The sequence below is a fragment of the Argopecten irradians genome, unplaced genomic scaffold (assembly GCF_041381155.1).
Source record: "Argopecten irradians isolate NY unplaced genomic scaffold, Ai_NY scaffold_0328, whole genome shotgun sequence".
Lineage (NCBI taxonomy): Eukaryota > Metazoa > Mollusca > Bivalvia > Pectinida > Pectinidae > Argopecten > Argopecten irradians.
In genome coordinates, this window is record NW_027187795.1 from 19,163 (window position 1) to 45,075 (window position 25,913).

At 33.6% G+C, this 25,913-nt stretch overlaps 1 protein-coding gene and 1 long non-coding RNA gene across 2 annotated transcripts; both read left to right on the forward strand.

Annotated features, from left to right (window-relative positions):
- The first annotated feature begins 899 nt into the window (after positions 1–899).
- On the forward strand, positions 900–3,710 carry LOC138312463 (uncharacterized). The gene is made up of 2 exons (XR_011206957.1): positions 900–1,593; positions 2,836–3,710. It is a non-coding gene; the product is annotated as an uncharacterized lncRNA (long non-coding RNA).
- Positions 3,711–7,394: 3,684 nt separating this feature from the next.
- On the forward strand, positions 7,395–17,049 carry LOC138312465 (gamma-glutamyl hydrolase-like). The gene is made up of 9 exons (XM_069253328.1): positions 7,395–8,099; positions 8,394–8,508; positions 8,923–8,973; positions 9,371–9,455; positions 9,807–9,942; positions 10,500–10,606; positions 10,780–10,873; positions 11,083–11,220; positions 11,382–17,049. Exons 1-9 carry the CDS (start codon positions 7,991–7,993, stop codon positions 11,516–11,518), a joined length of 972 nt encoding a protein of 323 aa, XP_069109429.1. The 5' UTR covers positions 7,395–7,990; the 3' UTR covers positions 11,519–17,049.
- Positions 17,050–25,913: the final 8,864 nt, after the last annotated feature.

Below are 25,913 nucleotides of genomic sequence, written 5' to 3' on the forward strand. Positions count from 1 at the left end.
GCCCAGGAAACATCCTTGGGGTTATTATATGAAGAATTCCGTAATAAACTTTTTCTAGTAATTAAACCCCCTCATGCAGACCTGCCGGAGGGGGGGCCCAATAGGGGAATTAGATGTAAATATTCAAATCCTCGTCAGAAAAGAAACAATGAATTTATAGATGTTTACAAACCAGGTGAGCGATACAGGCCCTACTGGCCCTTTGTTTATTTTTGATTTTCAATTTCTAAAATCCGAACATAATCAGATAATTGATAGTCTAGGGACCAAGAATCTTGCACGAGTCATGAATCCATAAATCAATTTGCATTGCCTATGTTTAAAGTACTTATTTCATGTTAAAAATTTTTTCCAATTTTTGCAATTTTTTGGCAAATACAATTCGATAACCTGGATAACTATCGCAAATTGTAATTTATGTACGAACAACAATGAAATTGTTTGTCTTTATGCATGCCCTAACATGCAATAGTTAACTGTCCTTTTTATGCTTTGATTGTAACATTTATTATACGTCATTCACTCTTATGATAGAAACATATTGATGCTATGTTACAATTCATTTAAAACAACAATGACAATTGAATTTCTAGTATTACCATGCATGTTCTATTTTTACTGAAAAAGCTTGCTTTTCCAGTATTGCTACGGCCCGGATGACCCACTAATTTAAATGCGATTGACCTCTCATTTGCATGCGATTTTTTTCTATTTTCCTCTTTCTAGAACAAATATTCTGCCATAGTGCAGTTAAACAACTTCTATGGTATTTCATTAAATAGAATAGTTTCAAACATGTCTACAAAAACTATAGCATGAACGTCTATAATTGAAAAATAGTAAGGATAATTTGCATCAGTGGTAGCGATCGGTGGCCTAATTCTCGCCAGCAATTTGCATATATTTATGTAAACATCCGGTTTGGGTAACACTAAATAAAGGAATTGTCAGGATTTTGGTATGTAAGTATCTAATTGTAGTTTGATGTGTACATTCATAATCTATTATATAATGACAATTTTTTAATTCATCCCGACGTAAGAAAGATACAAAAGTTGTTTGTTTTTACATGTATTATATTGATAGTCATTTTGGAGAACAGGTACGTTCGTATAGTGATCATGTCATTACGATGGCCCACTGAATTTAACCAAGTCTCACTCAAACAGACGCTTGTTAACTACGTACGCGTCAAGCGTCTGGGTGATCTATGCAGAAGCTAACAAACACGATAAATTCTGAGTTACGTTGGTTCCTTATCATTTCGCACGGATTGTCAACTAACGCATCCTTTCATTAACGAGGGAATATTTAATACACGGATACAGATACAATGAAATATCGTGACACTCAGCAATAGTGTAAATGGCCGAATGTAAGCAAAGACGTCATCACGCAAAGCGGACCTGTGATGTAAACTTGCAAGTCAAGAAATATTTTCCATTTAATTATCGAGCGTAATAAGTGCATTCTCATATCTGAAAAAACACCGAAGAATATTTGAACACTGCATGTTGCAATGCATGTTGCAAGCCACTTTGCTAGTAAACTACGGAATTCTTTTCGTATTTGGAGACAGAAGCAGTGAAAATCGTAAGTTTCATTTCGTTTTGCTTCTTTGCCTATCATGCCTTATAATGGGTCGGTATATTATTATATGAACTATTTGACAGACATCGGCACATGAAGTGAACTTACAACATCATGAGTATGTGTGAATTCCTGCTAACATCCATATAATCGACGTTTTACTTTATTACTACGCAACAAAATTGAATATCACTTTAAATTTGAAGTAGTTTGTTGTTACAGTATATAATTAGCAGTTGACCAGATTCATTTTTGGTATTATTTTCTAATGCGATGACATCAAATTTAATATTAATGCATAGAGTCAATTTACCAGATTGTTAATATGTCTATAAACATCCCAAAGCATGTGTTTATTTGTAGGCAAAACAATGCATGATATAGATCCATACACAATACGTACACATATATGTGTGTAATACACATGTGAATACAGAGTTTCTTTAAATAAATACAAGAATTGTAATGCTAGATTTAATTAAGACAATTAATATCTGGGATTTTGAAATTGGCGGTATGAACTTAAAACATTGATTAAACAGTCACTACATATATAACTTCATGGATTCAGAGAATTTATAATAACACTTACCAAAATAAACAATAACCTGTGCACTGTAATATATCATACATGGTAAATTTACACTTGCTCAATATTACAGTATTTGGTTTAAAGTAAGTTTTGCTAGCAGAAAAAAACATTGTATTTTATCAATGTGTATCAGGTATAGGAGACAAATTAATTATGATGCTAATATATTAAAGATGCTTCACCGCTGACAAATGGTATTTTTTCACTATCAAAAACGGCAGCAGACAATTTAGTAGTTTTCTTCAGTTACAAAAGTTACTTACTTTACACCATTACCGCCGTTGAAACGTTTGAGCTCCAATTTCACTTAAAGTTAAAAATATAAATAAAATAATTAATTGCATCCCGAAAAAATTCTGTAGCACTATATCCTATATGGAATGAAGGACTGATTGCGCTTGACCCAAAGGCAAAATTAATTATTTTATATTATTTTTTGTGTTAATTAGACTTATGCATACACGATTAAACACTAATTATTGTTCAAATGATGAATATCATTTATACTCTGTCGGCGGTGGAGCATCTTTAACTCAAAGTACTTGTGTACACGAGTCCAATTTCTTCCTTTTGTCATTGTAAGATGATTTCTGTAACTTTTTTATTACAAATTAAGAATATTGATATATATATGTTAAATTTTATAATTACAGGACTCATTGGCTAGTCATCTGAAGCAGAATCATAATTGTTGAAGACTGGAGATTATCAGGATTACTTTGGAAGCAGTGAAATGATTCTAAGGATGACTACCAGGCATATATTAAACTAGCTGCGACAACATACATGTAGCTCTGGACAACAAGCATATGGATTGGCGCTTCTCATTCGCATTGTTTCGTAATGCCAATTAAAACACAAAAATACAAAAAAGTAAATCCAGTATATTTGCAACTTTTGCAAAGAGTTGTCACCATTTGACATACTGCCGATTGTTATCAATCTGTGGAGAGATAGAAGGTGTTTAAACTTTTAACTTCACAGACTGACTCACATGTTAGTCTTTCTGTTTTGTTGTAAAATTCAAACAAACAAAAAGAGTTTTCTTGGCTTGAATGAAACACACTATATATGTTCTGACAGACGGTCATTATCAGAACTACAATTCTGTCCCATTGACTGTAATGTTGCAAAACATCAAGTGATGACAATTAGCGAGTGTCGAGTAACTTTGCATTTAGATATATATAGAAATATCCTACATTTATAATATAAACTGATAATTTATTTACCCATCATCACGCCTGAATTATCATTACTACAATGTATATTTCAATGATTCACATCTGTGACACGGCCATATAAGTACATTGTATATGGAATGACATTCATTTATTTGCTACAACAGAAACATATTAAACAGTTTTACTTGTTGACTTTGTGCAGTGTGTTCACCAAAATGACACAAATTTTAACGCTTCTGGTGACATAGCCCATTGGTTGTTCCCATTAGTTGATGCCTCTATCAAATGTTTTTACAACTGTTTCTGATCTTGTTACCAATACATGTATAAACAGTTGTAAGTAATGTGACATTAACAACAAGTTGCCAATAATGTGTGATTACATGTACGTTAATTTCATATTCATAACATAATTAAATGGGGAAAAAAACCTTTAAAACATAACAAAAAAAGTATTTATTTTAGTACATAAACATAAAAACCGATCATTGATTTACAAGGTCAAGGGGAGTAACTTGTACATGACAATTTCAAAATTGACTAGGGTACACGAAATTCGGCAGTCCGGAAAATTTGTAATCTGGGCGGTTTAGGCTGGGAACAAAGGTGTCCAGATTATCGAGGGTCCAATGTACATGTCAATGTATACAAATAACACACTGATTTTGAGAATGGTTGTTTTAATATGCTGTTAAGAATTCTCAGTGTCCATTTTATGCATTATATAGAGACAGTATCATACTGAAATCTAACTTTTGATATGACTTTTCTTCAATATTGCAGCAAAGTATCAAGAACTGCTCATTACTTACTAATATGCCTGAATACATTGTGTGTATCACAGAAGAGAACTAGAAAAAATAATGTATTGTGATGTTATTTCATGTTTGTATTAAAGTATTTTTGAATAAACATAATTCAAAACAATTCAGTTTTGATTTTGATGCAGTAACCCAATTATCTAAATGAACATTTGAACCTTAGTTTTTGTCATTTCATTTCTTCTCTTGAAAATTATCTAATTAATTGCCTTTTGCCCTTTCCTCCTGTAATAGATCTGTACCACATAGTTCATCGGAAAAAAATACTTGTATATTATATGCATTGCACATAGTTCCTTATAAATGAGGTCTGTAAACAACATTTGCAGCATAAGCCATGAACTTTGTAAAAATGCCATCAAGGGATATCCATGTGTCAGATTATACTTTCTTCTTAATGGAGTCTTAATGTTTCCCTTGTTGTCATTTTACTGCAGATTGTTATTAGCTGTAGGTCTGTCACATGACACTGACTGTAAATATTTGTTGAATTCAAGATAGGTTCAAAGTTCAAATCTAAAGGAAATTTTCTAGCATTTTCTTAAAATCTTCTCATAATTTTTAAATTCATCTTTCGATATGAGGAGGAATGGTTGTCTGCAATCTCAACAATTTATCCAAAATTAATTAAATGAATACTTGGAAGATAAATAACCCAACTTGATAATGACATGGGACTTGCAAGAAAATACACACCCTAAAATGTTACTAATGACATATTTGCCTTCTTTGAACTAAAATTTTGTTACATCAATGCTTTTTCAGTTCAGTACTTACAGTACTTTGATTTATTTTTCAATTTCTGGATACATTCACACCATTTTTACCGACTTTATCCATCCTTGCCCGACTGTTCACTTTAAAAATATCTCGTTCAAAAATATCTTGTGAATGGTGCCAATATCTGATTAGATCTATTGACCATTAGGTGTGCCTCATTTCGACTGGAAATTCAAAACCTCAACTTCAGATTAACAACATGTAATGAGAGAAAACAAGTGTCGAAAGAATACAATTTAATGACGTGTGCCCTATCCGGACCTCGAACTCGCACTTATAAGATATATTGATATATCTATACTTTGGTCCTGTTTTGGATCCACATGACTCCATGAATAAATGACAATTTGGCATGCCATTAAGTCGCATCATAAAGTATTTACCCCAATCATAAAACGTCAGTGAAACACGTACATGACGGGTAGTTTATGATTGTGATGTTCCTAGATGTTGCAGCACTGCAATACAATGTCTAGTAGAGGGTTTAAAAGTCTTTCGGGCGGTATTTAAAAGAATAATATGCCGTTACTTTTAATTACATCAGCACATTTACGACACATTTGAAGAAATTGAGTTTTTAAAATAGATACTAATAACAGAAAACTGTTCAGCTTATTGCACTTGATGTAGCCATAGAAATAATATCTAATTAATGATTTGAATATTGTGTGACATTAACTAATCACTCCATTGTACATTTGATCGCGTACTTGAATGCAATCTAATATCACTTGATAAATAAACAAACGTGACTCGTTTGGTCAGTAGTAAACTCTATATTTTGGAGAAATTTGGATCAACATACTAAAACAGTAGCTCAATGACTGAATTAACTACTGGACTTCCCACACGCATTCTACCAACATAGATCATTAATCAGTGTTTAAACATAAATGATATGAAAGCATTCCCGATCACCGGTGAAATGTTGCACCAATTAACCATACAACAAACCCTAGTATTCCTTAAGATTAACGATTAAACACCTCCACTGACATTGGACTGCAAAATTCCAATGATAAATGTATACGGTGTTGTGTTCTGAGAAGCCCTGCTGTCATAGCCATGTGTGAGCTAAATATCCCAGTCCTATGCATGTTCGTATGTCGAAGTAGTTCAACGTTACTTGGTTTGTATATTTCCATTTTGCACTTGTATGGGTATTGGTTTAAGCGGATCAGGAAGCACATTTGTTACCAAATATGGTTATATTGTTGTAAATACATATAAATGTAAAATGGGGGGACCATGTCGAAGCTATATACTCTACAGTTATGAAGAAAATAAATGCTATGAGGAAATTTATATTAAGAAGAGATGCTCTCTTGAGAATTTACTTAACTTTTGTTTTACCAATCTTAGAGTATGCTTGTGAATTGTGGGATGGTTGTACTATTTTAGAAGCTGAAAGAATCGTAAAAGCTCAACGCGAAGTTGCAAGAATAGTCACGGGTCTTCCATTTTATGCCTGTGTTCATGTCTTACAATCTGAAACTGGTTTAGAAACTTTATCGGATTGAAGAAAGAGAAGAAAACTTCTACTTTTGTATAAGATGCATAACGATCAAACTCCAGAATATTTTTCTTCCCTACTTCCTTCTACTGTTCAAGATAATGTCAGATATCCATTGAGAAATGTAAATCCCATATTATAGATTATCGTCAAATTTCATCTTCATTTTTACCGCCAACACTTCGTTGTTGGAACTCCCTAGACGATTCTGTCAGATCGTCAGCTTCAATTACTATTTTCAAAAATTCTCTAAAACGTATTAACCATATCTCTCCTCCTCCTTTCTTTGGTATCGGCGACCGCAAAATTATTATTATTCATACTAAGCTCAGGCACCAGTGTAGTTCCTTAAATTATGATTTATTTCGAGTTGGCCTTGCAGAAACTCCGAGCTGTTTGTGTGGACATTTATGTGAGAATGCGTATCATTTTTTCTTTGAGTGTGTCCTTTTTGATATAGAAAGAAACATTTGAGTTCAGAGACTAAATAATTTAAATTTGAATATTCCCTTAGATCTTGACTTACTGCTATTTGGTAGTCAAGAACTATCTTCAAATACCAATTCGAAACTATTCATATGAGTTCAGCATTTTATAAAGGGCAGCAAAAGGTTTTTAGAAATCAATATTGTAACCATTGTGACATGTCAAATAGATTATTCACCTTTGTTTGTTACACAATATATACTGAAAATATACCGTTGTTGCTTGCATTATTTTGCACATAATAAATATTTATTTTTGCCCATCCATAATAAAGATGTAATGCTCTCTCTCTCTCCCTCCTCTCTCTCTATCCTCCTCCCTCCCTCCCTCCCCCCTCTCTCTCTCTCTCTCACTCTCCCTCTCTCTCTATAAAAATACATTTTATATATTTATTCATTATCTACCTTTATATGTATTTAAAGCAATTGTAATTATTTATATGTCATTGTTGTTGGGAGAGGGCTTTTATAAGTTGTAATAACTTGTGCACGACCCTTTTGTGAATATGTTTGCAATAGAATACGTTTAACCTTAAACTTAACACATTTTGAATTCTTCTCAAATTCTACCGGTGCGATTTTAGCTGAAACTTGCCTGAAATCACCCTGACATGGTCCCGACAAAGTTTGTCATTTTTCGAGTCGATCCGAAATCCAAGATGGCTGCCACAGCCGCCATCTTGAAAACATATTTGAACTTCTTCTCAAGTTCTGCCAGTGCGATTTGGTTGAAACTTGCATGAAATTATCCTGACATGGTCCAGACAAAGTGTTGTTACATCTCTGGCTGATCCCAATTCGAAGATAGCTACCGTGACACTGTATCTAATTTATTTCCTATATGGTTAATGCCAAGGTAGTCAGATGACCGTTAAGGCCACTGGGCCTCTTGTTTTGTTTTGTTAGACACATTTTTGCCTCGTCGTGTTCTATACATGTACCTCTAACTTTGTTGGATTAGTCTCAAATATTTTGTACATTGATCTAATCTTAAACCTAATATTTGAGCAGCATTGTAGCCTACAATGATGGATATTATACAAAAGATACCAGTTGCGACAATCTGCCTCATCACCATGATCTGTGTAGGACCTTCTATCTGTGACGGAAGCCTCAATTCTAGACCCATCATTGGTATGGAATAATTCATTATAAATATACACTTGGTCTGATTTACTTTTTAGTTATCTTTATTTCCAACTGTAATTCTGATTTTTGTATTTGCCTCATCCCATCTAAATAACGCAAATTCTTTGTGGTAATGAGTGGATGAGTTAAATTCTTGACATTTATATATAAATATTGGCTCGCCAAACATAGAAACAACAAATGATAAAACTATTGGCAATATAATATCTTGACTCACCTTCAGAAGGAACATACGTAGGAGTGACTAAGAGATGTCTGAATTTGATATTGACATTACAGGTGTTTTGGCTCAAAGCTCTGACCCCAAATCTCAGCCTTACTATGGGGACACATACATTCCTAGTGCCTATGTCAAATGGCTGGAGTCAGGAGGAGCCAGGGTTGTACCCATAAGGTAGATGATCCGTGTCCAGGCTTGTAAATATGGTATCAGTGAATACACATGTATGTGATCATTTGGTATACAATAGTGCATTGTATATTGTGATCCAAACTATATAGTATACCTTAATCTATATGGAGATATGTATATATCATCTTTATGTATGATCTTATGGGTATCAATTTTATACTTTGTAATTGAAGAATTTTGATAATTATTCATATTTCTTAATGTTCTCCGAGGAAATTAATTGCGTTCATACTCATGTTTCAAACTTATCCCTAAGCAGGACTTAGATGGTATTTGATAAGATCTAAGTTTTTGTTCGTTATCTAGCAGTTGTAGTTATTATGATAATGACTTTCTAAAAATATATACTATATCCTTTGGGGGATGCTATTTAAACCAGCATGTGTTTATTTACAGAGTAAGGGAAAGTGGTGAATACTATGAGAAGCTCTTCAAAAGTATCAACGGGTAATTTTTTGTTTGTTTAAAATTTCATGTACTGTATATAGTCAGATTAAGTATTGTGTGATTATTACTTATCTCATAACTTTTTTTATTTACATGTATAGCTGCTTGAAGAATAAGAATTATTCATGATAGATTTAAATGAAAGTTTTAAATACATGTACATAAGAATGATAATACATGTAAATGCATGATGCATGGCTTATACATTAAACAATGTGTTTATAAACTTCTTCATTACAACACGCGTTTGAATTTTATTACAAAAGTTTAAATAATTACAGTATCTTATAAGTCGTCTTTAAAGCTGAAGTTGTAGGAGCAGAAAGTTATGTTTCCCAGATGAAGAAATCATGAGGTCAGACGTATTGTTCATGCTACTAGATGAATTTCTCCACAGAGTTGTATTTCCTGGTGGTGATGTCAACATCGTGACTTCCTACTTCGCTAAGGCAGCGAAGATTCTGTACAACATGGCTCTGAGGGTAAACACATATTCCTTCATTATTTACTTATAACATACATATATGTGTTAGTTATTAACTGTAACACGGTGATAATATGTCAGAACTCTTAATACATTTGGACTTCTATTTGAATGGTTGGCATATACTGTTAGTTTGATTATTTCCTGCCAGAGACAATTTTAGGGTCTAAAATTACTTAAGACGACCAGTAAGCAACAACTTTTATGTATACTTTATTTTCATCCATATTTGTGTGCATGCATATTTGATCTTAGCCATGAAGTATCAGCTATATGTTAAGGTTTTCAGAAGACATTCTAGTGGCATTTACTCTTGAAGTGTACTGTTTATTCAATCCCAATATTTCAGGCAAATGATGCTGGAGATTACTTCCCTTTATGGGGCACCTGTCAGGGATTTCAGCAGCTGACTGTTCTTACTGCAGGAAAGGACCTGCTTAGTGCTTTACATGCTCACAGAATGATGGCCCTCAATCTGACACACAGTACGTATACATTGATAAGAACCTGCTTATTGCCTTACTGCCTCACAGAATGATTTCCCTCAATCTGACACACAGTGCGTATGCATTGATAAGAACCTGCTTATTGCCTTACTGCCTCACAGAATGATTTCCCTCAATCTGACACACAGTGCGTATGCATAAAAATGACCTGCTTATTGCCTTACCATCTCACAGAATGATTTCCCTCAATCTGACACACAGTGCGTGTACATTGATAAGAACCTGCTTATTGCCTTACTGTCTCACAGAATGTCTCTCAATCTGACACACAGTACGTATTTATTGATAAGAACCTGCTTATTGCCTTACACCTTGCGTCAAACAGTACGTTGGTCACTTTGGTGTTTTGATAACCTAAATCTAACAAAAAAACATAAAGAATCACATTATACTCCTTCTATATTTCGTTATTTTTTAATGAGTGTACTACCAAATAATAGTAATTTGGTGTTCAGGTTTGTATAAAAAACAAATTCGAAATATTTGTATTTAAGTCATATTTTTCACATTTAATATTTAGAAAAATTGTTTTGTAGATTTTGGACAAAGTCGACTATTTGCAGATCTACCAAAATATATTCTTACTTCACTGATATCATATAATGTAACAGCAAATCACCATAACTATGGACTGTCTCCCACGGTAGGTAACTCTCATTATATACAACTATTACATTACTTTATACTTATATTATAAAGTCCACAGATGGAAAGAGATTATATTAATACTGTTTATAAGCATTATTTGATGGTATCTAAAACAAAGCATGCTATGATAGTAAACAATGTTAATTACATTTTATTTATCAACTCCAGACTTTCAGCCAGAACCAGGCCCTCCGGACCTTTTACAGATTCATGTCGACAAATGTGGCTGATAATGGCAAAGAATTCATATCAACATTTGAAGGTAAGCTGATCTCATCCAAAACATACAATAACAAAACTTAACAACGTGTATTCTGGATACTTGTATACCACATTACTTACATTACATTAATGGCTTCTCATTGATTGCCAAGAAAAGTTACATTTAGAAGAAATATTTTTTTGCTGTTGTGAAATCTGTAGTTGAATGTTAAGTCTGGTATAGATCCCCATCTCTGCTTTGTTTTCCAGCCATAAAATACCCGTTCTATGGAGTCCAATGGCATCCAGAGAAGGTGCCGTATGACTGGGATCTCAACGACGCTCTGACCCATACCAGGAGGGGAGTGAAGGTTACACAGTACTTCGCTGACTTCTTTGTGGAAGAATGTAAGTTATAGTCTATAGTTTCGATAATAATCATTATTCACATTGGTGTCTTGCCATGTCTTATAAGATAATAGGAAATATTGATACTTTCCCTTTTTCTTGTGAGAATGAAGTGTTGGTAAGAAGATTTAGACAATTTGACAATCCAATTTTTGTTGTAGGTAGGAAAAGTGGACACCATTTCCCTAACATCACTGCTGAAATATCAACTCTCATTAATAACTACCAACCTCATTTCACAACAGATACACGATTCCAGGAGCGCTACTTTTTCAACTTCACTCAACCTCATTTCTGATATTTTTTCTAGCATTGAGATACCTTTTAGCAGGAGTATTTTCACGCATGGTCTGAAGTTTTCAAATTACACTATGATTAGAATATATATATATATATATATATACAATATTACAATATATATATATATATACATGTATATAATGGTTAGGATTTTGTGTTTTCATAACAACCATGGGATAATGAAATGTTTTTTAACGAAAAAGCCCTGTTTTACAGTATATTAAGTGCATAAAACAATATATCTCACTCTACCTTAAAGTTCCAGAGGTGTGTGTTTTAGATAGAGTGGTAGTAATATAAAGCATTCATCAGGTGAATACTGTCCGGTGCCACCTCTATACTTGTCGCCTTCTCAAAAAATCTAAATATCTGTTGTTTTGCATTGTAGTATGCTTAATTCAAAGGCTTTGTTGACGCTACTCCGAAAATTTTTATCAAGAATTTCGAAGACGTGATGATGCACCTGTAGTATAAAAGGTATAAGATCTAGCAACCATGGTTACATGTATATACGTCATTCCTGGTTATAGGGCAATTTCATGCCGATATATTTTAACTATTTTTATCTCGACACACATGATTTACATATACCAGGTACTTGCCTTTAGCATTACCTATTAATGGCTGATATGCTACAAAAGATGCTGTATTAGAAGCCCCTGAGATACAAACGTCAAAATTCCTAACATAACTTTGTCTTTTTAAACATAATACTCGGATAGTATCTGATAGATACCTATTGACAGACTTGACACTGCATACATGAAATCATAACAAAATTAAATACATGTATATGGTTTGTGCCCTTCATTTCCAAATCCATTACAATTTTCAAATCTGTTATTTAGAGATTAAATTGTTGAATTCAAATATTGAGTACTCGATACCATTGGTCTGATAGTTGTGTATAATTCACAGCTGTAAAAATTGTCATAGATATGCATTAATCATGCTATGTGAAAATCTTGTCAATAAGCCTTTTTTGCTTATTAGGTCATATTTTTCGTCCGTCGTCTTCCGCCGTGCGCCGTGCGTAACTTTTCACATTTTGAACTTCTTTTCAAGTTTTACCAGTGAGATTTAGCTGAAACTTACATGAAATAATCCTGACATGGTCCCGGCAGAGTGTGGTTATTTTTCGGGTCGATCCGAAATCCAAAATGGTCGCCATCTTGAAAACACATTTTGAACTTCTTCTCGAGTTCTACCGATGCTTTTTGGCTGAAACTTGCATGATTTGATCTTGACATGGTCCCAAAAAAGTGTTGTTATTTTTCGGTCGATCCCAAATCCAAGATGGCCGCCACAGCCACCATCTTGAAAACACCTTTTGAACTTATTCTAAAGTTCTACCTGAGCGATTTGGCTGAAACTTGCAGGAAATGATCCTGACATGGTCCCGACAAAGTGTTGTTACTTTTCGGTTCGATCCGAACTCCAAGATGGCCGCCACAGTCCAATCTTGAAAACACATTTTAAACTTCTCTTCAAGTTCTACCTGTGCGATTTGGCTGAAACTTGCATGAAATGATCCTTACATTGTCCGAACAAAGTGTTGTTATTTTTCGTGTCGATCCGAACTCTAAGATGGCCGCTACAGCCGCATTTTTGAAAAAAACATTTTGAACTTCTTCTAAAGTTCTTCCTGAGCGATTTGGCTGAAACTTGCAGGAAATGATCCTGACATGGTCCCGACAAAGTGTTGTTAATTTTCGGTTCGATCCGAATCCCAACATGGCCGTTACAGCCGCCATCTTGAAAACACATTTTAAACTTCTTTTTCAAGTTCTACCGGTGCGGTTTGGCTTAAATTTGCATGAAATGATCCTGACATGGTCCGAACAAAGTGTTTTTATTTTTCGGGTCGATCCAAACTCCAAGATGGCCGCCATAGCCGCCATTTTGAAAACACATTTTGAACTTCTTCTAAAGTTCTACCAGTGCGATTTGGCTGAAACTTGCATGAAATGATCCTGACATGGTCCGAACAAAGTGTTGTTATTTTTCGGTCGATCCGAAATTCAAGATGGCCGCCACGGCCGCCATCTTGAAAACACAGTTTGAACTTCTTTTCAAGTTTTTCCGTTGCTATTTGGCTGAAACTTTCAGGAAATGATCCTCACATTGTCCAGACAAAGTCTTGTTACATCTCTGATTGACCCCAATCGAAGATTACTACCATGACGCTATATCTAATTAACTTCTTATATGATTATTGCCAAGGTAGTCAGATGACCGTTAAGGCCCTTGGGCCTCTTGTATTTTCATATTCCTACAAATTTTCCGACATTGATTGTGTAGGTATAATTAATGATCACAGATTAGTTAGTTATTGGTGTGTGCCGTTTAAAAGGTTTTTTTTAAATATAACATTTAAAGCATGCAAACTGTGTTAATCGTTTTGTAGAAAAGCTTGGGTAAATGTCAGTAGTTTGAACAACATCGTATGACTTGAATGCCGAAGAGTCGGTAGTAAAGATGAATTTACGGATGTAATTAGGGCCCCGCATCGAGATGCGGGTGCCCTATAGTAATCAGGTTGTCCGTCCGTCCGTCCGTCCGTCCGTCCGTCCGTCCGTCTGTCTGTCTGTCTGTCTGTCTGTCCGTCCGTCCGTCTGTCCGTTTTTTTTCTTTTGCACATTAATGATGGAAGGGAGTGGAGTATTTTCCCCATATTTTACATGATGATTCCCCATCCATCCTAGATCTGCTTGGTAATTTTTCAGGCTGAAATTAAATTAAAAAATCGGCCATCTTGGATTTTAACATTTAAAAAAATCACAATGTTGTTGCTCTTAACTGATAAACATTTTGTTATAACATTATGATGCAAAGTTGTTCAGAATTAAACAAGGAGTTGACTGTCCAAAGGTAAGGTCATGGGCCAAGGTTACTAAGTCAAAGGTCAAGGTCAAATTTAAAAAAATTATTTTCTCATGAACATTTTGCTACAACATTTATAATGAAGCAGAGTTGTTCAGAATTAAACAAGAAGTCAACTCACCAAAGTTTTGACTGCTTAATGCACTTTTACATGATTAAAATATTTGAGCAAGACCTTTATTCCCTTCCTTTCACATTAGTTATGTGTTTCTTCAGCAAACTATGAGGTTTACCTTGTTTAAAAGGGGTATTTGAGTTAATTGTATGCTCTTAATGTAATGTTAGCTTGGAATCAGGATTCAAGTTAAATACTTGGAAGACTTTTTCCAAAGAATTATAATAATGTACCATCATCGGTTTCCCAATTAATGTTGACATTAATTATTTATTAGCAACATATAGCTAACACGGAAGAATTCGTTGTCAAAATACTACTTTTCCACTTAAGCACGTCAGACACATAGCGGGGCCCTTTCTGACGTGTCAGTGTTCTAGTTAGACTTTAAAAGCTTCTGCAAAGCTACAAAATGCATGGAAATAAGAGATTATGCATGCATATCTTTCAATGTTCAAGAACTATGAGAGGGCGTATCGGTATGGATGAGATGGTAAAGACGAAATGAAGGTGTAAGGGTTCATTCGTAAAAAGGAAAATGAAAGAAGATAGTAAAGTAAAATAAGGTATGTGAGAGTCTCGCCCTCACGAAAGATATTAGAAATGATGGTCGACAAGGGTATACACGATTTTGTTAATCTCATTCGTACATTTTAGAGAGATGTACGTGTATTGATAATGTTATATTTGTGTTTCCACGTAATGATGTTATGTTACCTTTTCCATCAGTAATCTCGACACAATATCTTGTACTGTTCACATATTTAGTTTTTATAAGGGTAGCTCTTGGTATCTTGATGTTTATCAGTAATCACCAAACATTTCATTGTTAAACCTCTGCTGTTTATCATTGTTCATTATTCATTTTTACATATTAATTTTTTTATATGTTTTAAGCCTATTTCTTCTGGTTTTTGTGTATATTTTTTCCATTGAATATCATCTGTCTGAAAAATTACATTGCCAAAGATTTTGGTGTCAAATATATACAATTTGATCTTAATGCATTTATTTAGCAAGATTTGTAACAGTATTTATATATTCTATGTAGGAATATGATGATGGACGACTCAATTGTTTATAAGTAATTTTTGAATGTGGGCCAAGATACAATTTGATTGTGAAAATTATCAGTGAAGAGTTGCATGACTAATGGATCAAACCAATAATTACTGAGATAACATACATTATCATAGTATAACGATGGTATAGCAGTGTAGTAAGAATGGAGCGACACCATTTAGATAGAAGTATGAATAACCACAGGATATAGTATAATGTTATGTATCTCTATTGGAATCACTACTTTGTCTTTCAATGTGTCATTTATGAAACATGTGAAACAGTTTCCTTTGTGGGTATAGCCATTCTCCCATTGCTTGATAGCAAGAGGCGACAAAATTTGGAAATTTGACATTTCTATTCTTCCCAAATGAACCTCTACATAATGTCTCTCCAACTCCTCTTTATTGGCAAGTCGTTCAGATGGTTTCTGTCTTCTGACAAAAACGAACAACAAAGACTAAACATATTTGTTCTTGTTTAGCACCCAACATAAAAAGTGTTACTCCCATAATATGTTGGGCTGATCATTTTGCTAACGGTAAGATACGACGTACTACATGTATTTCAATAGTGTTTCGTCGTGCTAAACCTTTAACATTGTGAGAGTAGAACAAGTGAGACAGTATGGATGTCCATTCTGTATACAATGTAATGTAACCTGGGTGGTATCGAGTGATAGTTTGTGACTTTTCAGCATACTTCAGGGAGACACCAACAGGCAGAGATCCCCAGCTGTAACATGTACAAGGAGAAACTAAACACTAGCCCATCCCACACATTACACGTCTACTTGACTCAAATTTGACTAATTTACTCAAACTAAAACTTTTTCATCATTGCACACTATAGTTGGTGATTTATAATCAATTTTTTTTAATTTTTATCATTCACTATTAACACGTACATTAGTGTGTAGCGTAAATTTTGCATATTCCTTGTTGAAATTCGTTGAAAAATATTTGTGTTTATGAATGGATATAATGTCTAAGTGTTCACATGCAGTATTCGACCAACTAAAGTCAATTCCCATAGCAGAAGTGCCTTTACATCTTGTAGTCTTAAATGAGTAGAGGAACAAAAGGGTGTATATGACCCTGTTGTTGAGCACCATTAAAAGGTCAGAATATTTTACTTATGATAAGCAAATATCTTGTTATCAACATAGTTTAGCTGAATAAAAATGTATTACGTGTACCTGAAAGAACAAGTTAACGCACTAAAATACACAAAAAATGGTGAAATGAGTTTTCAACGAGTTTTTGTATAGGCCATTGTATATCCATTATTCGGACCATATGGTTGCTAAGATCCTATTTTCTTTTGCCTCGTTGGTTGAATACTAGTAATGTTTTATCAGACTGCACGAGGTGTAATGGTGCTGCACACGGGTTTATAGTATGTATAATATCAAAGGTGATACTATACAATATGGTTTTGTTTTACGAATAAAGTTTATTTTTCACTTATGTTGATTGTCTTGGTTTTTATTTACACTCGTTAAGTATCCAACTATATCAATATAACACAATGATAGTCTTACATTTTCTTCAAGAAACGGAATATTTAATAACTTGGAAAGAAATCGCAGAGGGAAAAACAAGGGATTTCCCTTATCTGTCGTTTAGTTTATTATACTTTAACTTCCCAAACACAGCCAGGATCATTTGAGGATGGCCTCCCCTATGTACAATGTGTTTTGTGTGTTGATGTATGAATATTTTGTGAGGCTGCGTTATATTCATTATGTGTCGTAAAACCCTTGCCGTTTTATAGAGATCAATCGTCTCAATCCCTTTATGCTTACACTGGATTTTTATCCCCTTTAGTATCGAACGTCTGATTGTCTTCCTGCAGTTCCTCAATTAGCATTGTGTCGTCGTTGATAAATTGCTGAGAGGGTTTTAAGTGGCGGTAAGTACATACTCGCAGGCTTGATGAGGCGGATACAGTAATGTTCCCATCACTTGAATACTACGGGTACCGCGTTTGATGTGGTGACCGTCCCAAAGGTGGTACAGTAATCCTGTCTTCAGTGTTAGAGACTGCTGAGATATATTGGTTCTGTATGTCCTTTTCAAATGGGGCTAAGTCGGTACTTTCATCTCTTAATGGTGCTATTTATGAGTGGTCCTATTTTTAATTTGACGAATGAGTAAAGTATGTTGTTGGTATGGTCGTCCGGCATCATGCCATTGATGTATATAGATTTATGTGTTGTTTTGTATTCCTTGTGCGAATTGCTTGGCTTGTTGGATAATCTAGCTTTCTTAGGAGCTCTTTGGTGTCCTCTACAGTTAGTTATATCAGGTAATTGTGTATCAGTGTGGTACATGTTGACTTATTCTAAATGTACAAGTTGTTGATAGTGTCTGACATATTGTGATTTGTGACATTAGTATTTGTTTCAAATCGTTAGCTATTTCGTCTACGTTTCATTTTTCCAATAAATAGATTTTATTTGTATGGGTTATTGTCAATGTGTAACGGATGATGTGTCTATCTAGCTGCAATATTGTAGCTCAAAAGACTTTTAGACAGAAAATGGTGTCGTCTTTAGAGCTATAATTGGTGCATATTACTGCTAATGGAGCAAAGTAATGATTATGCAAACCATTATAAAACGTTTGTTTGCATTTTATCTTGCTTGTTCGATATCGCTTACCTACTAGGCAATAAAACTGAACCACATAAATTATCAAATACTCATCGACGCATTTTTTTTCATAATACATATGAAGGTGTTTCTAAAGTGAATTTATACGGCCGAAAGGTATAGTAGGCCGGGTACGTATGTTCGTTCTAGTGTCTATCAAAATGCCAGGCTGGTATATATATATATATAAACATACACCTGTTCATTGTTGTCGGCGTTTAGCGTCGAGAATGAGAAATCATTGACATTATGATAATCAATAATTTGTAAAGTACTTATAAACGCCTGGCTGATGATAATAGGATATTGCTGTCATTTGATGTTGCCTTCTTCCAACTGGTGCCAGGTAAGTTGGTGTAATATATTGACCTCTAATGTGGAGTACATATTACATATGTATAAGGAATAGATAAACAGATATGTCATAGTTCTTTCTTATTAGACATAATTTTCGTGCTCTTGTTTAATCATGATGACTACACCTTCATGTGTGTTGCCATGTCATTTTGTCATACAGTAAATTTATTTGGCAAACACTCTGTTTAGTTTATGTTTAGTTTAGACGGTGTCCAGTGGCTGATATAAAGTCCTAGTTGCATCTAGTATTGACCACTAAAACACTACATACTTTAGTTTAATGTTCTTGAAATTTATATCCAGGAAGGTTTTAGGAAAGAAGCTCTAAGTTCAATTCTAACTGATACACGTAATATACAAAAAAAGATCTCTTTCGTGTCGATGTGTTTTAATTTTTAAACCGTTTATCTTTTAACCATTCAACTAATATTGTAGCCTGTGTGCGACATATCGATTGAAGTAATTATTTTAAAATGATTGGAATGTTCAGTAAGTTTTAAAACACAATATTACCATATAAGGAATGGTTGGGCATTATTTCATTTCAACCAATTTTATTGAATCAATCCAAAGGATTTGGCAACAGGCTATGCCTATAGAAGCCCTTTCCTAGCCAAAAACTATAATCAAATTAAAGTATATACATGTATTAAGTTGATTAAACAACATCTTAATTAAACAAATTTTGTATGTAACAAAATAATATTATTATTACTATTAATATGCCAAGTATTATACTCTTATGGATATATAAGTTTGGGAATAAATATCATATTGATATTTTTATATATAATTGTTCAAGGGAGATATTTCAGTAATAGACTGAATAATATTATAGCAGTAAGATAGTAATTAGTTATGTAATATAACAGACTAGTAAGCTATTGAAACTTTTTTGAAGTTTTCTCAGTTTTAATGGGTACAAAATCCCATAATCCAGTGATTCTGTCTGTGTCTGGGACTACAAAAGTCCATAGCCAATTATTGGCAAAAGCCCCTAACACAGGCAAATCCTAGATTCGCACCCAATAAAACTGGAAAAAGAGAGTAAAGATTAGTATCATCATGATCGTGATTTAACATAAATGATTCATATGTTAAGAGGATTTTTTTATAGAAGTTCTGATCGCCATTACTACCCACCATCGCCATACAGGAAGTTTATAAAAAATAGTAAAAACATTTTGACATAATTTGGATATTTGGATATTTGGAAAACCCAAACAATATCAAAAATGGTGTACATGGGTGTACAGACACACATATACGCACATATATCTATAAATAAATCAGATAAGTCGTTTGGTATTAATTAAAAAAATTAAAACACATTTGAATATATTTGCATTAACTTCATATGGGCATTGTATACAACCATTAAGTGCTACAGTAAGGGAATTATGTAAGTGGTTATTTTCATATGGTTTCAGGGTATCAATTAATATTTGTCTTTCATTAATAAAGAGTGCACATTCGAATAAATAATGGAAAACGGTTTCTTGTGGGTATCCGCACTCGCAATTTGAAAAATGAAGTAAGTGATCATTGAATAAGTCATAATTAAGATTACTAGCATTATTTCTAAGTTGGCAGAGAATGATGTTTTCTAGGTCCATGATTTTGAAAAGTGACAGTTACTTTACATATCTTTTTGTTCTGTTTATTCATTAGGTTTTTGAATTGTGAAAGAGTTGGTGCATCAATAAGTGAAGTGTCTAATTTATTGTAATCATTTAATGTAGATGGGAAATAACTGTTAGAATAACTTTCAGTTCTGCGAAGAGGTGGATTAAATATTCTGTTTTCTCTCAATTGATATCTATTATTTATATTGTCATTTATGTATGGATTTATAATATGGTGGTGAATCAGAGTTTAAAATTTTATACATAAGAGATAGCTACTTTTTTGTCGTCTTTCGGCTAAGGTTTCCCACTGTCATTCATTATTAATTTTTGAATGTGAAGTACATCTACGTAAGCCAGTAATTATTCGTGCTGCATCTAATTGTATTGATTCTAAGAGTAATTTTTCAAATTCTGTACAATTATCCCAGACTTCACTAGCATATTCTAGAATTGGCCTAATATAAGTTGTCTGCGTCATAATTAGAGATTTTCTATCAACCGAGTTTTTAAGATTTCGCATGATGTTAATTCTTTTGTATGTTTTATTATAGATATGTTGTATATGTTCTGACCACTTTCCATCTTCACTGAAGGTTAGACCAAGGTGATTGTGACATCTTTTATTCGCTAATGGTTCATTTAGAGAGTCAATTGGTGGATGATTAATTTCTTTTTTACGACTAAAAAGTACAGTTTCAGTTTTGGATGCATTAAATTTCAAATCCCACTTTTAGCCCAATTACTCGTTTTGTAAATCCTGTGAAAGTTTTTCTGCTGCTGCTTGAATTGGATTAATATCTATTATAACATATATTGATGTGTCATCAGCAAAGAGTTTGATGTTGTTATCAAATTGGTATGTTATGTCATTTACGTATAAGAGAAACAAGAATGGTCCGAGAATAGATCCCTGAGGGATTCCAGCATTTACAATGTTATAGTTTGAAAAATGACCTTCAGTGGAGACTATTTGTTTTCTCTCAGATAATTTGTCTTTAAACCAAGAAAGAATTTTACCCTTGATACCATATGATTCTAATTTATGTAGGAGGCCTGTGTGCCATACCCTATCAAAAGTCTTGCTTATATCACAGAATACAAATCTTAATACATTTCCCTTATCTAAATTACTGATGATTAAATGGTATATACATAATAATTGATTAGTTGTAGACACCGGATTGGTGTTTAGATATGATTTCATATTCTGATAATTGTATAATTTTTAAAAAACTAATTTCTCTATGATTTTACTGAAGCAGGATGTGATTGAAATTGGTCTGTAATTAGTTACATCAATAATTGAGCCCTTATCCTCATAAATGGCATGAATATTTGCCATTTTCCAAGACGAAGTAATTTTTCCAGTTTGTATTGATTTGTTAAATAGCAATGTTAGTGGTGAAGCGATAGAGGTTTGAAATCTTAGACTTTTGATTACTTTTGGAATCATTTTATAAGGACCAGGAGTGTTTTTGATATCAAGTATATTTAGCTGATCAATAACATCTTGCTCTGTTATAATCACGTTTTCAAAGATGATCCACCGCCGACAGAGCATAAATGACATTCATCATTTGAACAATAATTGGTGTTCAATCCTATAAATATATGTCTAACTAACACAAAAATTATAAATAAATTATTTATTTTGCCTTTGGTACATACGCAATCAGTATTTCATTCCATATAGGGTATAGTGACACGGAATTGTTTCGGGATGTAATTAATTATATCTTTATATTTTTAACTTAAAGTAAAATTAGAAGCTCAAACTTTTCATTGGTGGTAATGGTGTAATGTAAGTAACTGAAGAAAAATACTAAATCGTTTGCTCATGATTTTGATAGTGAAAACAAACACAATTTGTCAGCGGTGGAGCATCTTTAACATAGAAGGAAATGGATCAGGAGGGGGAGGCTGTTCTAGATCAGGAGAAGAAGTTGATATAGATGTAAAATAATCATTTAAAATTACAGCTTTATCAATTGGATGTTGTATACTGACTCCATCATGGATAAGAGGAGGTATGCTCTCAGATTTATGTTCATTTTTCAGAACTGATTTAGCAATATTCCACCATTTAGATGGGGGAATAGATTTATCACATAGAGATTTTTGTAAATTTTTATAGTAATCCTGTTTTGCAGTTCTAATCAAATTAAATGCCTCATTTCGAACATTTCTAAAGTTTTTCCAAAGTACAGGATTATAACTGTTTTTTGCCTTTTTATGGATTCTATTTTTTGGCGAAGTATCAATCTAATTTCATTATTCATCCATGGCTTATCATCAGGCCTAATAGTTATAATTTGTGAAGGTATACACTCATCCATCTGATTAAGAATAGCACCTGTTAGTAGGCTGTTAAAACTTTCAGTGTCATAATTTTGAGTCAATAGTGTCTAGTCAGTTTCACTCAGAGCTGTGTTCATTTTTTTTAAATCAGCATCATTATATAATAATATTTTATTTTTATACGAGAAATGTTTAAAAACTGAATATGATATGTTAAAATGTATAGGTTAGTGATCACTACATAATTGAGGAATGACGGATGTATTCTGAATCAATCCATTATTATTTGAGAAAATTATATCTAAAGATGTGGAGCTCTGTGGTGGTATTCGAGTTGGTTCTTTTATCAGACTAGTACAGATTATATTTGGTTAGTAGCGTATAGAGGCGAAAGGTGGGTCTTATTTTTAACATGTCTACATTTATATCACCTGTGATGATAACATCTAATGAGGTATTTATCACCTGTGATGATAACATCTAATGAGGTATTTACTGCATGATCTAACATAATATCTAATTTTTTTTTCCAATATTCTATATTAGCATCAGGTGGCTATAGATACACCCTGAGAAAAATTTATGATTTTCAATACAAATTTCAACCCAGATAATTTCAATGTCGTTACTCTCCAAATCATATATCCGTTTTGTAATAACACTGTATTTTATAATAAACTAAAAAAACCTCCACCATTACCAACTACCTCTTTCTCAATACTATATGGTTGATTAACGTGTAAGCGTTAAAACCCAGCTAGTAGTTTCCTTTGTTTTATATGACCATAAAATTACATAATGGACCACCTAGGAGTCCATTATGTAACTCACTTGTCCATTATTATAGGGCCCCTGCATCCATTATTCCCCCAAAATAATTGGACAGTACTAGTGAAAAATGGAAAAAAATCGCCTGCCTGCTATGCATGAAAACTAAACATGTTTATTTGAACTATCCAAAACTCTTTACATTTAAGTTCATTACCTCCATCGAAACGTGAGTTACATTCCACTTCCTAGCAGCTCGTTACTGTTCTGAAAAATATTAAAAAAAAACATAATTAGAATACTCATCCTGGCGACGATATTATTTGAAGATACATGATTTTTTAAAACTTGTTAATTGAACGAGGAATTGGAACTCTCTTAGTTTCTAGACTGAAACAACTCACACCCCCCATTCGGGGGGATTAATATGCCCAGAAAGAGATGCTTTCTTTGTGATCAGTAGTATTCTCAGAACCCCGTCTATAAACATCTATATCTGATGATTCGCATGGACGAGCCTATCGGCCCATTTTGTACAACAATCAAAAAACATAGACTACTTAAGAAGAGCGACGAGAAACCTGGTACTGTCTATCTGACACGCGGCTGTCAAGATACAAGTACTCCTATCTGTAACTTGTTCCCGTATACTTCTAACACAAATAGAGCAAAACTAATAGACTGATACATCATAAGGCTATCTGAACTTTATTTACTACGACCATGTAGAATAATATGACCCCAAACTACACCCACGTGGTGTATGTCGGAATTTAGACAGGATTTCATTGTATTTCCAGCTGCAAATGCTATCATAGCATTCATGATATGGGGTTGTTTTATCATATCTCTAATAACAGATGCGTTATGGCGTAGATTTATTTTTTAGGAAAACAGTTTAGTTATGTTTGAATTTGTTACCGAAAAAGAAAAACATACTGTCGCCTTGATTGTATGTAGTTTGATGTTAAAGTTTGTTTAGACATAGTGACCCACCTGCTAACATTTGTGCGAGAATAATTAGGTCACTGTCAAACAGTGACAAACAATGGGCTGAAATCCACATGCATGAATCCCATGCGACTACATACCGCGACCCCATGACATGTAAAAGATGGCCCCGGAGTAAGGAAAATAATCACGCTTATCCGACATGCTTCAAAAAGCATATTGGTTGGCGTTGTAAGCTCCAAAGGTGGACTAAATAAAACTAAAATAGACATCACCGCCGTTCGCCGCCAGTGCCTCGATGGCCTCAACATTAGTTAGGTTTCAATCTATTTGTCACATGCGTCTGACCCGTGAGAAACCCTGTGCCAATTGCCTGATAATGGGAGGCTCGTGTCCTATCATTTCTCAAACAGGGTTCGCAAGGTAGTGAGTAGTGGTATGATGGGTTTTAAGTAGGATAAATTCCTCAAACTGTCCATTATTAGAGAGAATGGATTGTACCTCGCCCTGCGGGCTCGGTACTATCCATTCTCTCTAATAATGGACAGGTTTTCGGAAATTATCCATTACATAATATACATTGTACCTGCACCGTCTAAGACAAATAGCCAATTAGTTCGTAACTGATTAATCAAATGGAAAATGAACTATAATGTATCAAAGATGCCAGTGGAGACGCTTTTAAGGTGCACCAGGATACTTTTTGCTTCCCAAGATTTATAAATGTCGAAAAAGAAGGGAAAACAAACAAAAAATACATTTTTTATATACCAAAATGAATATCAGGATATGGTGTTTCATCTCTGCATTATAGCTTTTACAGGAGATGTTCATATAAATATATCATTAAAGAGTCTTTGAACCCAAACTACAAACAATTTCCTTCCACAAAACTTGCATTAATGTACTTAATTTTATAATACATATGTTGTATGGATACACACTTGAGGTTGTGTCCACTGTTTATTTATTCCAATTTAAGTACTATATATGACTTGCTACAAACAAAATACACACATGTGCAAGTGATTGGATTGGAAAACATGGCAAGTTACATTAAATTTCGTGCTTAGTCCGCAAAACCTGTCCTATATTATTAGGCCTTTTTAATAATATTTTTTAATTAGCCTGATTTTATATTAGTCCAATTTTTTGAAAGCCCTACCTAATCATGTAATATAGGCAGGTTTAGCGGACTAGTTTCGTGCTACGTAACGATATTGAAATCGGACAACGTTAAACGGGACAACATTTTCCTAATACATAATCAGCACAATCAGAGATATATTACATATTTGAATTTTGATCAGTTTTATCTGTAGGAATTTTGTAAGTTACAGTTACAATCACGTGTCAATTGTACCTCAAAACAACATTTTCCTCTCCTTATAAAGTACTTATTTACAACGAAATGTACAACATGTATATAAGTATATTTAGTCCTACTTACGAAACTGAACATTGCTTTAATTCAAAATTGTTATATTTACATTTTCAACGTAAATATGGCGAACTCACAATGTACTGGTGCACTTTAAACCATAAGTTTTTACAATGGACATCCAGTATTGTCAAATAATGGCCATACGCTCTGCAAGGGAGGGAACTCTTGCTCATGATATCCGGTTTTTCGTTTTACAATCAGTTTTGGCCGGAGCGTGGAATAAAACGTGGA